Source organism: Bubalus kerabau, chromosome 2 (genome assembly GCF_029407905.1).
Source record: "Bubalus kerabau isolate K-KA32 ecotype Philippines breed swamp buffalo chromosome 2, PCC_UOA_SB_1v2, whole genome shotgun sequence".
Classification (NCBI taxonomy): Eukaryota; Metazoa; Chordata; class Mammalia; order Artiodactyla; family Bovidae; genus Bubalus; species Bubalus kerabau.
In genome coordinates this window covers 179184486-179203520 of record NC_073625.1, presented here as the reverse complement: position 1 = coordinate 179203520, position 19035 = coordinate 179184486, and the positions used below count along the sequence as shown (strand labels likewise).

The 19035-nt window shown below is 35.1% G+C and overlaps 1 protein-coding gene across 6 annotated transcripts in view; it reads right to left on the bottom strand.

The window, feature by feature from the left end:
- The window catches only part of STAG1 (STAG1 cohesin complex component), a 507868-nt gene that overhangs the window by 21095 nt on the left and 467738 nt on the right, over window positions 1-19035 (bottom strand). For all 6 annotated transcript variants that reach the window (XM_055569602.1, XM_055569604.1, XM_055569603.1 and 3 more), the window contains 3 exons: window positions 4591-4683; window positions 2447-2621; window positions 611-750 (listed from right to left, as the gene is read on the bottom strand). In XM_055569602.1, coding sequence (XP_055425577.1) covers window positions 611-750; window positions 2447-2621; window positions 4591-4683 — 408 coding nt within the window. The remainder of the gene's footprint in view (window positions 1-610; window positions 751-2446; window positions 2622-4590; window positions 4684-19035) is intronic.

Here is a 19035-nt window from a genome sequence, read left to right as displayed (position 1 = left end):
TGCTTCTCATCTCAGACTTAGTTCAAAAGGCATGTCTAATGGTTTTTATTAACCCTCATATTTCTTAAGAGTGTATCTATTTTATATATTTCCAGGAACCCTTATACATATCTCTCTACACTGCAGAAATGCAGTTGTCTAATCACTTGATTGTCTCCAACTTTAGACCACTTTGGGGTAGGAATTTAAAAATCTTTGTTAACTTTAGTGCCTGGCAGGTAGCATTGTAGGCACACATATAAATGTATCTGGAGAGATGTCATAGGGAAGAGAGCGAGTTTTCTTCCATAAGAAGGGTCCATGGCCTTAAGAAAATAAAACAGCATTCTTTCTTATAAATGTAAGGAACTCCTACTTCATGGAATTGATATAATGGTATAGAGTGATAAAAAACTCATAAAAAAGAGAAATTTTAAATATGTCAGAAAACCATCAATAATATCTAGGTAAAAGCTGTCAATTTTAGCTTGCTCACTACTCTTTCGTTTTTAGTTGCAAACTTATAAGGCACTTAGGTGGAATGAGAAAAACAAGAATATGAAGCTACTATCTTAATCAATCAATCAATAAATGTCCTTGACCCATTAAAAAAAAGACTATGAAACTATACCTTCATGTAGTGTTTAAAGATGTCTGCAGCTGCATGCATGTCAACAATATCATAGATGATAAGTTTGCTGAAGGCAGCAAGTAGATTCCTTCTCTTGTGTAAGGCCTCAATTTTATTAGCTTCATCTTCTTCATCACCCTCTAACCACAGAAAATAAATTAGTTATGAACTTTGGCCCTTTATCCAAGATAAAACATTGTAGACAATCTGTAGAACAAATAACTAGGATATAACTTTACAAACAGGTACAATTTAGTTTTAGATAGGATAAAAATTATTAGCTGTACTGATTATTTTAGGGTGCTATACTTAGTTACATATTTATTAAACACTAGGCACTAAGGTTCTAGGAGATCATCATAGCAAAGACTAGTTAGAGAAGCAAACTATATATAGGTTTTTTCCTTATACTTTTGTCATAACAATACTGTTGTCCTTTTACCTTTAAAATGCTGCTTTTATTTGAATATTCCTTATGTGCTAATCTATTTCTACAGAGAAGAAATTTATAGAAAAATTTAAGACACAGGGAAAAGTTTTCTTTTAGAAATATATATGGGGAGGAATGGAAATTACATGAAGGAGTTAGTTTTCAGTTCTTGTCTTAAATGTGGTTACATTATAAGCTGAGAAATAAAGTATATTTTGCAAACCATGTTATGTACATACACATTTTTAAAAACAAATCATTATCAAATGCTTTCAAACAAGTGGTGTTTATTCATTTTTTAGATTCTCAGGTTTATCTATTTCTAATCCCCCTCAAAATATCTCCACAAGTCTCCAGACGATAAAAGCTGACACAGTTGTTTCAGGTTCTGTACTGACCCTCTCATGTCTTGGCCTGCCCTTATTTAGGGACAGTGTTCTTTTTCTCTTCTTTACAAGTGTATTCATAAAATAACTTGTTCTCAACTTCTCTCTTCCCTTTCTATTACCTGGTCCTGCTGTGAAGCATCAGTGCTTTTGGAAGTTGGAAATCTTTTTGCTTAGGACAAGTAGCAGGTAAATATTGTTTCCTGAGATTAACATAAACTCAGAGATCCTTTTTTCACAGTCTAGTATTTTCTAAAATGTTCTGTTAAATAAAGAACATTCCAATAGCACCAGGTAGATCTGTGGATTTGATATGCCATGGATCTTACTTAAGAGAGCTTAAATCATCTATTTCACAAATAACCTATTTTATATAGTATTTATTTATAATTATTTATATTCAGTCTTATTTTGCTAAGTTTTCATTCTGCAGGCTCAGAACAATTTTGACTGGTGAGGTTTCATAATGTTCTCTTAGCATTTAGTATCTTAGAGTAACGTTTTGTTAATTTAAGTAATATATGATCACTCCTCAGGAACAGAAAGGAACTCAGATGCTTTTCTTCAGAAAATTGTGAACCTGGAAGCAGTTCTATTAGAAAAAAAATCTATCTTAAACATACATTTCAAACATGTGGGAAATGACAAATGTACACAATTATCCATTATAGTATAGCTTAGGATAGCAGAAGACTGGAAACTAGTCAAATATCAATCAATATGAGATGAATAATATAAATTATGCTATATTTAAATAATAAAATACTGTGTAGCTATTAGAATTAGAATAAGGAACTCTGTACTTAGTGATGGGGAAAGATCTCTAAGGTACTATATTAATGGAGAGACACTTCACTGTGTATATTATTATTCTTGATTTCTGACTTTTATGAATATATTAATTTTTGTTTAAAAGAGAGAAATTGTAGTATTTTTTAGGACTGAATTGAAAATTTTTTCTTCAATCTCTTGAGGTTGTTAAGACAAGATCAATATTGACAAGATGATAGCTGCAAATACCCATGCTCTGGTTCTCCTCATCTTGGTCAATGAAAACATGATCCATCACAAAACTGAGGAGTTCAGACTGAAGTCCAGTATCTGGATTAAACACCAAAGGCTGAAGGCCCTCCCTGCCACCTGTCATTAATTGGTGGCTAAAAATCATCAAAAGATCACAGAGTAACATGAAAGCCTGAAATGAAAAGGAAATTCATCAGTGAAACATTGTACAGTAGTAACTACAAATGAAAATATACTAAATTAAACGCAGTTCAGTAACAGTACCATAACAGAAATGCTAAGTATTCAAATTGCAGCTACTTAATTTCAACTTCCAAACCTAATAAAATTACTTTTTCTCATTATATACTAGTCATATTTAAACTCTTCACTTCCCCTAAATATAAACTATTTTTTAATTTGGCTGTATTAACTCAAAACAATTAAGAGATTTTTGACCTGACCTTATAAAAAATGAACTGAATTCAACTCTGGAAACACAAAATTGAATTATTATATTAATGACAGAGATTATAAGTCAATCGTATACTGCATAAGCAAAAGAATAAGCACAAATCTTAAGATAAACTGTGTAATTCAATCAATTACAATATAGTACACGAAATCTGTAAGCTACCATTTTGGATTCTTCTTTTAATAATCTACTATAAAACAAAATTTTGAACCATAGGTTAAACCTGGATTCAAGATCATTCACATAAAAAACAGTGATGCAAAGCTTCCAACAAATGTATTCACATAAAGAACTTTCAATATATTTTCCCATAGAGAATACATTAAGGTTATATTGCCAAATTTATCCTATTTAATGGATGGTACAAAATGAACTTGTGTCATTAATTTACTGTTATGGAATAACTGAGGGCTCTTACACTCTAAAACAATCCATTCACCCCCCTCTAAAAATTGACTTCTGTGGAAAACACAATTTTGGTATAAATTTGGAGATGGTTGTATACTTGGCTGTCTACCTCCAGCAAGAATCATGGAAATTCATGCTTTAAGTACACTACCATGAAATACATAAATTTAGAAACAAGTCACTTGAAAAGAGGAGAGCATGAAAGGAATCTAGGGAAATGTATATTTTTAACTGAGGCCATACTTTTGCATGTCACCAAACAGTGATGATGCAGAAGCACTGAATTTCTGGCTTAAGTGTCCTGAGTTAGGTACTTTTAGATAGCACTGGTTAAGTTCAGAAAATTTAGAGAATAAGGTTTAGGAAAGATAATCTCTGTTCCCATTTTAAGTTAGATGCTGATAACTTAATAAAGAAGAGACCTGTGATACCCTATTTGTAAGATGAGATAGCACAGGGTAAGTACTATTCTATTCTTTAACTAGATATAGACTTTCTAGTTGAACATCATAATAAAAAACAGCATGGAAAAGATATATCTTTTTTTTTTTTTTTAATAGAAGCTCTTCCTAATAGAACAGTTTTAGCTTACAAACTCACTTTGTGAAAATGGTATTGCCTTGGGCTTCACTTTGACTGTCTTTGGTCTACAGCCCTTGCCAAGGGGTTAGGAGTCTGTTGGCCCAGTGGGATATGCCCATCAGCACCCCAACTTTACATCTCTGTCCAGGGACAGGGATTCAGGAGCTCCCTGCCCTCACAGACTGGATTCTGCTATGAGGGGCTGCACAGGCATCCTTCTGAGACACAAGGTATCCCCAGTGTGTACTCCTAGGCCCCAGGATAGTTAAGGAACAACTTGTTTAAGGAAGTGATGCTGATAGTTTGGATATGTGGGTTAAACTGTTCACATGCACATGTGAGAAGTTCTAACTGGTGTGGGAAAGAGCTGAAGGTAAGATGAGAAGAAAGTGGACCCTAAGTCAGCTCCCATTCTGGTACAGAATCCTCAGGTTCTGGTATAGAATTCATAAGAATCAAGAATTCTAAACTTAAACCTGACCTCACTTGCCAAGGTACAAAGATGTATAACAAGTTTGTTAGCTTACTTTATAACTTAAATATTTAGCATTTATACTCTTGTCCCAGGTCCCATAAGATAAACTACATGCTAAGAACTGCCATAAAAAATTACACCTTAAAAAATTTACATCTTCTTACGCTTCTTCAATGCATTTGAATTATTTATATTGAGGGCTCTTAACTGACAGTCTCTTACCTGTTCCTTCACTGGAGTATTAACATTAGATAGGCACTGCTGGCAAACAGCCAGAAAGGACTTCACTGTTTTCCTCAATACCAACAAGTCCTCCTGTAAGACACAAATTTGCAAGCACGAATTACAGTATTCTTGAAAACTGAAGAAATAATAAATGGAAAATAGCCAAACCAGTTTATTGTTAGGAAATTCATAAAACCAAATTTATCACTGAGAACCAAATCATAATTTCCTAGTTATCCTAATGGAAGGGGCAGCGAAACCGATAATCCCAAATACTCTGTTCAATTTTCCTTTGGAATGCTCAGTAGGATTTCCTCCAACATATTTCCTTTATAAATATGGTTTACTTGGGCTGGTATTAAAATTGATAGTCATTCCTATTACAAATACTAGATGTAGTAAAATGAGGAAGTGCAGCAGCATCGGGAAAAAAACCAATTAAGCAGCAAACATGTACTGAATTTTTTCCATATTCTCAGCACTCTGCAAAATGTCAAGGCAAAGAGATAACTTTAAGATAGTGTTCATGTTCTCAAAGAGTTAATATTTTAGCAGGGAGTTAGATCAATCATAGAGTAATTAATTGTTTAATTTTTTGGTATCAACTCTAATTGTAGCAGACAGACATGGCTGAGTTGGGGGCAGCCTCATAGAAAGATGAGCTTTAATCCAAGATTGGATAGGTGAATAGGATTTAATCAGATGGCCATATTACAATATTCAATATCAAACATTGGAAAACTATAAAAGGAAATTTAAATTTATCAAGTCCCTATAAAGTGCCAGGCACTGGTAAGAGGGCTGTTGTATAATTTAATATTTATATTGATTATAAGAAGTAGTTATTATTAGCAAAGATTGAAAGCAGGATTGTCTGATATCAGAGCTCACATTCTTTTCACTGACTAATAAGCAAGATGCATGCAGATAACTCAGTATTATATTGATATTTAAAATAGTAATGAAGAGTCATTAAATGAGCATAGGCTGGTATAGAAATCACTTTTAAAAAGTATTCTATAAAACAAAGATTCTTTAAGCTTTTCTATTTTGCATAGTTGACAGTATTATTTCCTTTTTGGAATTTTCACATCCCAAATAATACTTCAAAAATTACATATATTTCCTTTTGCTAAAATGAGTGCAGTATTTAGAAGGAATAAGACCCTCTTGTGCAGAGTAGTAAAAAGGACACTGTCTCTAGAAACTTTAATGTTCCTGTAGATTAACATCCCACAATCAAACCTCAACATTCCTTGATCTTTAATTTCAAAGACTCATAAAGCATCAGGGGAAAGAGACAAGAGTAGGCAGTCACAAAAGAATTTAAGGAGTCCTTGCATTGGAAAGCTTAATCCAGAGTCAAGAGCAGTCACAGAAGGGTTGCCAAAAAGAGTTCTGAACAACTAAAAATCATCTACCTATAAGGAAAGCTGTTCCAGAGGGCACAGAATGTTCAAAAGCCTGGAGGTGCTTTTGAAAGACTAGTGTTAATTTATTGCAGTTGGGGGCAAATGGGAGGAGAGTGGTGAGAGAAAACTGAAGGGAAAGAGGACCCATTTCCATTTAAATGGAATACAACTTAAGATGCCACGTTAAATTATTTGGCTATTATCCTGTCAGCAATAAGGAGCTAATGAATAAGGATTTTTATCATGAAGTTGCTAAAAATTTATGCTAAGGAATCATACTCTAAGGAAAAGGGAGAAAGATGTAAAATAGTAAATAAACTCTTAATAGTACAAAACTAATACAGTTATGTAAAGTTTAAAAATAAAATAAAATTAAAAAAAAATAATAAATACAGTCTTCTCTTGAGGGTTTATTATGTACCAAATGCTGTGTTCTAAGGGGCATGGTGAAGAGCAGGGAAGCTGGCATGCTGCAATTCATGGAGTTATAAAGAGTCGAACTGAGCAACTGAATGAATGACGATGAACAGGCATAAATTTAAGTCTCACAATCAGCCTATGAAGTAAGTGATTAATATGCCTATATTACAGAGGAGGAAACTGAGGTTCAGAGCATCTGCACATTTTAAGTGATAGAGTAAGGATCCATACCTAGTGCCATCTGACTCTAAAGCCTATGCTTCAAACCATCATCCTGCAGTTCATCATATATTAACAGACACCATAGGAATAATCTGAAAATAAAATATCGGGCCTAAAAATAAAATGCTGTCAGTAAAGATCTTAACAGAGTGTAGAGAATTAAAGCAGCAGAATTAATAGCATTTAGGCGCTAACAGGAACAGAGGATGTTGATGTGACTCCTAATTTCTAGGTAGTTGCCTACTAGATAGATTATGGTATAAGTCACCAAGATAGTTAATACAGGAACAAATGCTAAGGTAATAAGTTTGGCTTTAGGGATGCTGATCTGCAAACCCTGAAAGATATCGTTAGGTAGTGAGAATAGGAAAAAGAAGTCCAAAATGGCGGTGGCTAAAAGACAAGGAAGGGAAAAGCCTGCGAAAATAGAACAAACAAAGGAGTGAGGACCTTAGGTAAAACAAACAGCCCTCCTGGGTAGCCGAGTTTACACAGGGCAGGCTCAGGGGGAAGAAAGAAAACAAAGAGAGGAGCAAAATTGAGGCTCGGGCTTTTCTTTTCTTGTATTTTGGGTTGGACCACCCTCACACCTCGAGGATGTATTTTCCTTTGCTTGCCAGTAAAACTGAGCTATAACACTGGTCCATCCATCACTTCAAATTTTTGCTGCGACTGAGGAAATTACATGGAGAATGTTTAAAATTCTCCAAACCAGGCTTCAGCAATATGTGAGCCGTGAACTTCCAGATGTTCAAGCTGGTTTTTAGAAAAGGCAGAGGAACCAGAGATCAAATTGCCAATATCCGCTGGATCACTGAAAAAGCAAGAGAGTTCCAGAAAAACATCTATTTCTCCTTTACTGACTATGCCAAAGCCTTTGACTGTGTGGATCACAATAAACTGTGGAAAATTCTGAAAGAGATGGGAATACCAGACCACCTGACCTGCCTCTTGAGAAGCCTGTATGCAGGTCAGGAAGTAACGGTTAGAACTGGACATGGAACAACAGACTGGTTCCTAATAGGAAAAGGGGTACGTCAAGGCTGTATATTGTTACCCTGCTTACTTAACTTATATGCAGAGTACATCATAAGAAACACTGGGCTGGAGGAAGCACAAGCTGGAATCAAGATTGCCAGGAGAAATATCAATAACCTCAGATATGCAGATGACACCACCCTTATGGCAGAAAGTGCAGAGGAACTAAAGAGCCTCTTGATGAAAGTGAAAGAGGAGAGTGAAAAAGTTGGCTTAAAGCTCAACATTCAGAAAACTAAGATCATGGCATCCGGTCCCATCACTTCATAGCAAATAGATGGGGAAACAGTGGAAAAAGTGGCTGACTTTATTTTTCTGGGCTCCAAAATCACTGCAGATGGTGACTGCAGCCATGAAATGAAAAGACACTTACTCCCTGGAAGGAAAGTTATGACCAACCTAAATAGCATATTAAAAAGCAGAGACATTACTTTGTCAACAAAGATCCATCTAGTCAAGGCTATGGTTTTTCCAGTATTCATGTATGGATGTGAGAGTTGGACTATGAAGAAAGCTGAGTGCTAAAGAATTGATGCTTTTGAACTGTGGTGTTGGAGAAGACTCTTGTCCCTTGGACTGCAAAGAGATCCAACCAGTCCATCCTAAAGGAGATCAGTCCTGGGTGTTCATTGGAAGGACTAATGTTGAAGCTGAAACTCCAATACTTTGGCCACCTCATGGGAGAGCTAACTCATTTGAAAAGACCCTGATGCTGGGAAAGATTGAGGGCAGGAGGAGAAGGGGACAATGGAGGATGAGATGGTTGGATGGCATCACCGACTCAATGGACATGGGTTTGGGTGGACTCCGGGAGTTGGTGATGGACAGGGAGGCCTAGCATGCTGCAGTTCATGGGGTCGCAAAGAGTCGGACACGACTGAGTGACTGAACTGAACTGTAACACTGGTCCGCCCATTGCTTCCAGTTTTTGTTGCAGTGAGACAGAACCGAGGAAATGACACACTCCCACGACAATATCCTACTAAAGATGTCTAAAAGTCAGCTGGATGAGTTCAAAGTCCACAGTAAAGACTCTGAGCAAGAAGAGATTTGGGAGTCCTCAGCATTTAGAAACAATGGAAGTAGATGAGACTGTTAAAAAGAGAATATGTAAATAGGGCTGAGAAAAGTACCCTGGGGAAAACCAAAACTTAATCGATGGATAAGAAAGAAAGGCATATGAAGAAATCTAAGAAATAGTCTGAGAAGTAGGAACAAAATCAGAATATGGCATCCCAGAGGTAAGAAAAGGAAACATTTAAAAATGAGTAGAATTGAGACTTCGTTGGTGGTCTAGTGCTTAAGAATTCACCTGGAGCACTGTACCTTAAATAAACCACTGCAGGAGGTGTGGATTTGATCCCTGGTCAGAGAACTTGGATCCCATAGGCTGCAGGGAAACTAAGCCTCGTACCACAACTACAGACAAGCCTAAGCACCACAACAAAAGATCCTGTGTGCTGGACTGAAGATCCCCCACGCAATGAAGATCCCACCTGCTGCAACTAATACCTGACACAGCTAAAAAATAAACAAATAAATAAAAATATTAAACAACAACAATGAATGGAATAGTTTAATGATGACAAATGTCACCAAGAGAAAAGAAAAGGACTTGAAAGTGTTGCAAGAATAAAGCAACAATGTTATGAGTGACCTTGGGGAGAACACTTTCAAAGCGATTGTTGTTTAGTTGCTAAGTTGTGTTCAGCTCTTTTGTGACTCTGTGGACTGCAGCACACCAGACTCCTCTCTCCATGAGATTTCCCAGGCAAGAATACTGAAGTGGGTTGCCATTTCCTTTTCCAGGGGATCTTCCGACCAAGGAATCAAACCTGTTTCTCCTGCATTTACCACTGAGCCACCAGCAAAGCTCTTCAAAAGAATTCTGTTGTTGTTCAGTTGCTAAGTGGTGTCTGACTCTTTGGACTGCAGCACACGAGGCTTCACTGTCCTTCACTATCTCCTGGAGTTTGCTCAAATTCATGCCCATTGAGTTGGTGATGCTATCTAACCATCACCTGTCGTCCCCTTCTCCTCCTGCCCTCAATCTTTCCCAGCATCATGTTCTTTTCCAATGAGTAGGCAGGCTCTTTGCATCAGGTGGCCAAAGTACTGGAGCTTCAGCTTCAGCATCAGTCCTTCCAATGAACACCCAGGACTGATCTCCTTTAGGATGGACTAGTTGGATCTCCTTGCAGTCCAAGGGACTGTCAAAAGTCTTCTCCAGCATTACAATTCGAAGGGATCAATTCTTCCCAGGTGGCACGAGAAGTAAAGAATTTGCCTGTCAATCCAGGAGTCACAGAGATGCAGGTTCTCTCCTTCATTTAGGAAGATCCCCTGGAGTAGGAAATGGTAACCTACTCCAGTATTCTTGCTTGGAAAATCCCATGGATAGAGAAGCTTGGCGACTACAGTCCATGGGCTCACAAGGAGTCAAACATGACCAAGCACACATTCATTCAAAGGAATTAAAAGGGCTTCAAATGGCAATGGTAGAAAGGATAAGAAAGCAAGCAACTGTTTCAAAAAAGTCTGACTGTAAAAAGTGAGAGAAAAATAGGACAGCTACTGGAGAGGTCTTTGGGGGTCTTTGTTGTCCTTTTCAATAGAAAAGATTTGAAAATGTTTGTTGAATAAATAACTGAAAGAAAAACAAAATGCAGGCCATGCTATGAACTAGTTTAGACCTTAGACAAACTATCTCAGGATTACAGATTTTAAAAATCTATAAACAAAAGGGTTGAAATATGTATTCTCTGAGGTTCTATGACATTTTGTGAATCTAGCCACTCAAATGAGAACATACAGGTGCTAACTGGTAAACCTAGTATTCAAAGGATGAAAGTTCACTCTTCCTGCTGGTACCTAGAACAGTGTTTGGCACATAGGCAGATGTTTAGTAAATACTTGCTGAATGATATCCAAGTACACATAATACAGATGATAGCACAATCCGAGGGACAAATAAATGTGTTCATTTTACTGCACAATAAATATAGTTAAAAATGATGCCAGGAGGCATTAATGCTCCTTTATTCCCTTAAATTTCATGGTTACTGTGCAGTTTGAAGCAGTCTAGGGAATCAGCTATTGCTGGAGTTGGAGACAAAAGATTCCTTTAAAGGTCAATCATAAAGCAGATGTGCCTTATATAAAATGATTACTTGCCAATCCATCTGAGAAGTTGTAAATTTAACATCACAACTAGGTAAGCAACCTACGGATTGCTTACTAATCAGCAGTAGCATTTTAAGAATGTAGAAATGGAAAGCAACTAAGGAAATAGAAGCTTTTTTAGCAGTAAGTTTAGCATAGATTTGGATAGAACTTCAATATTCAGTGCTCAAGAAAGTTAACTTAATTGTAATCAGAACCCACTGAGAGAAGTTTAAGTACCAACAATTTTAGGTAAACAGGCACAGATACTGTATATTTAACAGAGGTAGCTAATTTCAAATAGTAAATTCCTCTGAACAGCTGAGAACAAAATTTTAGTTCTTTTGGATTTCAGAACACTGTGCTTTATTTATTCATCCTATAATTTTCCTACAAACCTCATTATGCTAGCATCTCACACTACATAAAGTTAACATCTATTGGCAGTTACTGTGTACTAGGCACTAATCTAAGCTTCTCACATATTAATTCAACTGTGACGTGTATAGATATTATCACTTAGATTCTACAAATGAAGAAACAGGCTCACAAATGTTAAACGCAGACCCAAAGACAAAGCTTTGTCTTTGTGAGGCAGTAAATTAACCAGAACAGTTTGCCTCCAGAGTCTATAGTCTTAACCATTTTGCTATAGTGACTTTTTATAATGCAGGAAAATTAATATACTGAAGAAACAGGCAGCATTATGGAGATAAGAAATATGAAACTCAAATTACTCAAATATACTTATCTAAACAAAAACGCAGGTCAACCCAAAAGACACTGAAAAAGAACAACGCATGAGCTAACTTATCTGTAATAGACTGTAATTTTAAGTGACTAAAATTTTTAGGGAGTGCTTCTAACACTCTGAACATGATGGGATTTCTAGTTAAATTCTTTCTAGACAGAGTACTTGCATTATAGTGATAAAAACTGAAGGCAGAGTTAGAACAGTAATCTCTTCTCTCAGTCCATGTAAGAGAATGTAGACTAAGAATACAGTGCCTCCTTTTAAATGCTTTTCCCTAGATGAAACCAGTATTTTCTCTTATTTTCAGAAAGCAGCTTGGGGTTAAGAGCACTTTTCCTAAAGTAGTTATGGAAAGGAATTCAAGAGAGTCAAGTGAAAAGATGACACTGAGATTTAAATTATAATATCTTGGCTATGTTCTTTTATATTCATTTTGCAAGTTGCTTCACTAAGAGAAGCTTTTGCTTCCCTGTAGATTTAGTGAAACCAAGAATCAGAAGATTGAAACCCAATATGCTCAAATGTGAAAGGGCTAAAAGACCTTCAGTTTTTCAGTGATCTATTGTTAAAAATAAAAAGAAATCTCTCTTAATGAACTAACATGATGTTTTGAAAATATACCCTAGTCAGCAAAATCTCAACAAAGAAGAGCCCCAAATAAGGCTGGCACAATTAAGATGGTGGATTTATCATATAAACTATATTAGAAGTTTTCTTAAAGGTACAAAGGCTCAAACTTGACTTACCCTAACATCTTGGGATGAAAAATGTAGATTGTCCTTTAAGAGCCAAGTATCTCAACATGATTATAGTCAGTGAGGAAAGATAAGGGTTTAATTCATAAACACACAAAACATGAAGATCTTGACAGATTTTTTGTTTTTCGGTCATACCACAGGGCATGTGGGATCTTAATTCCCTGACCATGGATCAAACCTGCACTCCCTGAATTGGGAGGCAAAGTCATCCACTGAACTCCCTGGAAGACCCAAAAAGGCAGATTTAAATGAGTGATTTCCTTTCATTTTTGCATCATAATTTTATGTGTCTAGAGGCAGACTACATTTGGCTGCCCTTTTATCCACAACTATGAAATATGATTTAGATAATCATAGAAAATGAAGCCATGGAAGAACTAGCAATAAATATCTAAAACTAGTTCAACATTATCTGACAATTATACATTTTCAGAGTGTACAGAAGTAAAATATGGGAAGTTGTGAAATAAGGACCTAGATCAGGCCAAAGATCTTAGAATATGAGAATAAAGCCTGTTAAGAATTTAGTGAAACATTTTTTGTGATTAAAAAATGGGGCATGAAACTAAGCTAGTTAAAAACAAGACCAAGGGGTTACTCTACTAGGCCAGGTACTGGCAAAACTTTTGGGTAAAGGGTCAGATAGTAAATATTTTAGGGTTTGTGGGTCATAATGTCTCTGTTACAGCTACTTAACCTTTGGAACCTTAGCCTTTGGAACAAGAAAGCAGCACATAAATGAATGAGCATTGTTGTGCTTCATTAAAACGTTCCTTACAAAAACAGGTGTCTAGTCAGATTTGCCCCATGGGCTATATAGTTTGTCTAGCTTGTATTGGGCTACAAAGCTCTTTGGACATATAAACTGCATTATACTTTTATGTACTTAGCATCACTACTAACATAAGGTTCATTAAGTTATTTTTCAGCTCAACTAACTCATTATCCATAGTAAATATGACAGAAACATATTTAGGTAATTCATTCACGTGGGACACATCAGTGGGCAAGAGACAAAAGCTTGACCACTGCTATAGGGTAAGCCCTATGGAATATCTTTGAAACTGCTTTCATTCACGAGTAACTGCTACTAGCTTCTCTTCTGAAGATAAGGAGAGTGTGCCACTTTTGTGAATATACAGTAAAATACTGGATTTTAAAACCCCAAATGTAATACCTAGTTTTCAGTGTTGCTTTTCTTGGTGATCTGAATCCCCACCTGCTGCCTCCTGCCATTGCCTCAAGGGTAATCCACTTGATCTAGGAACCCTTAAGCTGCCTACTGTAGTTCCAAAACGTCTTCTGATTTCTCTTTTCTGTGGTGTACAAAGATGCAGGAAGCTAAAGGAGGAGTCAGAGGGACAGGGGGAAAGTAGTGACTGTTAGGAGCAAAGCAAGAGATGTGAATTCTCAAATTTTTCAAAATACAGATGGGAGGACAAAATCTACCATGCTATATTCCAAACCTACACTAGACACTGAGCATGTTTATGTACTTCCATAACTTTATATAACAGTTCATTTAGCATTAATTTTTGGTTTTGGCAGGAGAGAAGATTAGGAAAGCACAGGCTAGGACTGCAATTTAATGCTATCAAAGCAACAGTTATTGCTGACTAAAACATTTCTTTTAATTTAATCTTCCCAACAACCCTATCCAGCAATGAATATCACTTATTAGCAAACTAAAGTTCAAATGTAAAGTAATTTGTATACCTTTGTCACAGGTGGTAAGAAATAGAGCCAAACTTCAAACTCAATTTAACTCCAAAGGCCATGTTTCAACACAAAAAATGCTGGAAAGATATTATTTATTTATAAACTGAAAGTTTTTATATATATATATAAATTGGGTTAGCAAGAAGAAATCATTTCAACAAATACCTAGTAATTACAGAATGGCCACTGGAAAAAACATTTTCAAAATAAAAAACCTACTGCAGAAAGGAAAAGTGATTATTTTATCACTCAGGGAATATTAAATAATATAAAATACTTACATTCTTTTATTCAAATAAATGACCTGACAGGAAAGTAAACTTCCTTTATTATTAATTTTGGTGGAGAAAGATTTCCAATTTCTGTACTGAAGAGTGGGAAGTGTTATGCTTTGTTTAAATATTATTTCTTAAAAAATCTGGCCACACCACACAGCATTAAATATTGTTAACATTGCTTTCAGCCTCTAATAAACTCAGTTAAAACACATTTTTACATTATAATAATTGTTATTTAGAACAGATCTTCTCAGTTCTGGCTCACTGCTTAAATCCTGAGGTATTAAATAAATTAGGAGTTAAGAGTATTTATAAAGTGGTACTTTAAAGACCACTGTCCCCGTGCAAGTAAAAACAGTATCCAAATAAACAGGCTAGTGAAGTTGAGGAAGCCTTATGCTGTCCTTCAAGGGGTGGGAAGGCATTCCTTACCAGAAAGCAAGCTCCAAAAAGTAGAGGCCCAGGAACAGGGTTGCAAACACAGTATGGAATTCTTAATAAGATGTTGGAATCATGAATTGTACATGCCCCTCTAAGTTGAACATATTTACTTATGATTTCCAGAAATTTTTAGAATGTTAGAGTCGAATAAAATTTTGGACAAGTTGAGAGTTTAGTATAAACAGCCATCTACTTATGTATTCCAGATTAAAAAAACAAAACAAAACAAAAAAAGAACCCTCCAGGAGCTGAAAAAGAAATGAATATAAAACAAGTCCTGGATCTTTCCCTCCTAACTTTCCTAGACCAGCCACTCAGGCACTTGAGACTGGACACACTATTAATAGAAACAAAGCTATAAAATAATCACTCTGAAGTCATGGACCAGTCAAAAGGAAAGGCTTAAAACTAAAACCAAGTAGATAGTTATTGAGGATAGACTTCTTAAGAAATAAAAAGGTAGGGGAGGGGAGATCTAGAAAAGAATGAAGCAAAACGGTTGTATACTTTATTCCTAGAGGGATAGCTATTGTTGCCAGCTGTTGGCCTCATTCTCTTCCCCTTCAAAGCAGTGAACTCTGCAGACTGAGGTATATTATCTGTATTTTGTTATTCTAAGAGTCTGGGGACAAGGACCTAAGTGAGCTCTCTCTTTCGTATTCACAGATATTAATACTCTATAGGACTTGGAAGGGGAGAGGAAGAGGTCTAGAAAGAAGACTGTGGATTTTTATACACAGCAAGGTTAAACATTTCTCCTCATGGGCCTTGGCCACCATCAGTCCCATCTTTACCCTAACTGTTTGGAGGTAAACAAGTTGAAATTTGCAGAGGAGAACCTTCAGTCAAGAGTGTAATGGAGGAACAAACTTTGTAATAAATATGCTATACTTCTCACTAATATTTTGACTTGTAGCTCCCTGAGGGATGTAGATTTTCTTTAATTTGAAGACTTAAGGATAAAGCCTGGGTCCAGAATATAGGGATGTTTCCCCCAGGCCATTCCTACTGCTGTCCAGAATAGAAACATGCAGGGTAAGGCAGAGAGCACCACAAATTTAAGACTACAGAGTAGGACAGCTCCTCTCAGGAGGAAAAAAAAAAATAAACTGAGGATAAATTCTAGATCCCCAGGCCTAAAATGGCAATAGGGGCATTAGTTCAGCCCTAACTCTTATTTACCTGGCTCTTTAAATGTCTCTGTATATGTCCAGAAGGAGCTGAAGGAAGAAGTGTGTTTTCTGCTACAGAGAAGAGAAACTGAAGGCTGCTTCTACAGGACCAGCACTAGGGGGCACCCGAGCAAAGTATACTGAGCTTGACCTGTGAGATTGCCAAAGAGGTTCAACTCTGGAAATTAGGGGAACAGAGGAAATACCCATCGGTAAAACCCAGTGGACTTCCATTTTAAATAAAGATCTAATCCTGATCTTGACACAGTCTTCTCATATACTTCATTTTATAGAATACTGTTCACTGTTAAGTTATAATTTGAATTTAAACTTCAAATATAACTACCATTCATAATCCCCCAAATGACAGTGTTCATGACGACAGAGAAAGAAGAAAAGTAAATTTTAGAAAGTATTCACTAAAGAGCAGTTTGGTAATGTGTATTAACCCTTAAAAGTATGTACAATCTTTGACCAAGCAATTCCATTTCCAAGAATGTAAGATGAAAAAATGCAAAACACAGAACAAGCTTTTGCACCAGAATGCCCATCACAGAATTTTATTACTTAAAATGTGTAAACAATCTAAATATCCAAGAAAGCAGTAAAATAAATTATAAGCTACACTATGTACTATCATGCATATGTTAAAATATTATCTGTAAACATTAAATACATGAAAAATGTTATGTTAATTGAAGAGACACAAAATTATAAATACATCATAATCTTAATAAGACTGAAAAGTATGTAAGAAAAAGTACTGAAAGAAAATACATCAAAATATTAACAGGTAGTAAGATTTGGAAATTTCATTTTATGTATATAGTTTTTATAATGGACACATAAGCAAGAAAGCTCAAATTTATGAAAACCATTCTACCTTATATTTTACACCAAAACCAAACATGCATAATTTATTAATTAAAAATATAAGTGACCTTTTCAGAGGTTTAAATGAATTTCTATAAATATAACAAAAATGAGCAGAGAAAAACAGCAGTCAGGTGGCCAGTTCCTCACTAAATAAATGGCTCATTCTATATTAACAGTTATTCAACAATAAAAAAAAAAAAAATTAATTCATGTAGTAAGACTTTCATATTACCTCTACAAAATCAATATTACAAATGTTAAATATATAGACCCAAAGGGTTTGCTGTATTACATTTAAATTTCGGGAAACAAATTAAAGGGGAGAAAAAAGGACAGAGAATTTCAGGTGCATCATTAGCAAAGTTTTCCATATACTTTAACTAAGCCACTGACATTAGAAACTGAGCCATTTAAAAATCATGGTAACTTCTCATTTAAATACTTTGAGGGATACAGAATGACCACAGAAAACTGCCATGTGTCATACTTTTTCAATATACAATGACAAATGATATTGTTCAGTAAGGAATCAACCAATGTGTCCTTAGAAAATTTGCTTTTAAAAAAACCAACTACAACAAAACTCCATAAAAAGTAGTTGTATTAAAAGCTTAATAATACAAGATTTTAAGAAGTAGTAACAGAAAGACAGTATGTTGAAATTCAGAGACTTGTGCTGTGTGATTTTAGACAACTCTCAATTTTTGTTAAGTATTAGGTTCCTTTTCTGTAAAAATGGGATTATAATATCCACTCTATAGGATAATTAAGCAGATTTAATTAAATTAGAATGTTTATATTAAAATGATTAATAACATGTAAAATACAAACAAGGTAAAAATAACAACGTCCCCTTATAGGTTTCATCAAATTATTTTCAAACTCCTTTATAGCTTTAATATTACACTTATAAACAACAAAAGAATGCTATAACAGCAAGTAAGATACAGAACATACTATGTACTTTTTTAGTATTCATCTAAGTCCAACAACTCAGTGAGTTATTTGTGATAAACCAAAACTTAAGATTAGAAGATGGAGAATAAAAAAATTTTCATAGTAGTAGTTTAAAAAAATTAATTTTTAAGATATTAATATGCACTTTAAATATCAACAACAAAAACAATCCCTCAAAAAGTATCAAAAGGTATAAATGGAAAAGTAAATTTCTCTCCTTATGCCTGCCCCCAAACAATTTCTACTTCCCAGAGGTAATCACTGTTAAGATTCTTGTATATTTATCCAAACATCTTCAGTATAGCAGTTTTTAACTTTAGCATAGGTTGTAGAATTCTAGAGCTAGAAAACATTGGCGACACACAACTATAAACTTCACAACAAAGTAATGTGAGACACAGATAAGTGATTTTTCAGTTGTTACTAGAATATGGAAAGCCCTTTACAACTGATAAAATGCTTTGATATAAATTATTTATTTTAAAATTATTTAAGTGACTTGACTCAAGGTTATTTTCATAACTTAATGATGTAGCCGAGTCTATACTTAGGAATTTGATATCTTACCAAGTGGGATGTTACTAATACAGATTCATGTATACAAAGTTTATGTACGTGACTCGTACATTTTCAAAGATATCCTATATTATATAGAGGATTAGAAAGTTTGACAATTCCTGATCTTGTGATTATTATAAATAAGAATCAAAAAGAAAAAAATATTAGCAATGGAAGATTAATTTTTCAAGTTTGTGTGTATCCTAAAGATTCATGTTTTATAAGGTTATCAATTTCAGCGAATCATTTTTAAACGACAGACACAACCAATACATGATTACTAAATATACTTTGGTTTACAGAAATTACCAACAACTTCAAAGTGAGAAGAAACATCCTGAGATACAGCTAAGTAAGGATAATTTCACATGTGATATAAATGCACACAAAACCAAAATGGAAATCAATGAACACTAAAGCATCTAAAAGGTGCTAGGGCACACTTTCTGGAATAAAGAAAACCAATGTTGGCTACAAAAATCTGCATTGGGCAATGAGAAAAACAAAATCAGTAGAATGACTAACGACAAAAAGGAAGCTATTTTCATTAGGAGAATATATGAGATGAAAATTAAACAGAAAGGCAAAGAATCTCAAAATAGCTCTGCTGCAACAGGATTAAAAAAAAAAAAAACTATTCTGGACTTCCCTGGTGGTCCAGTGGTTAAAATTCTG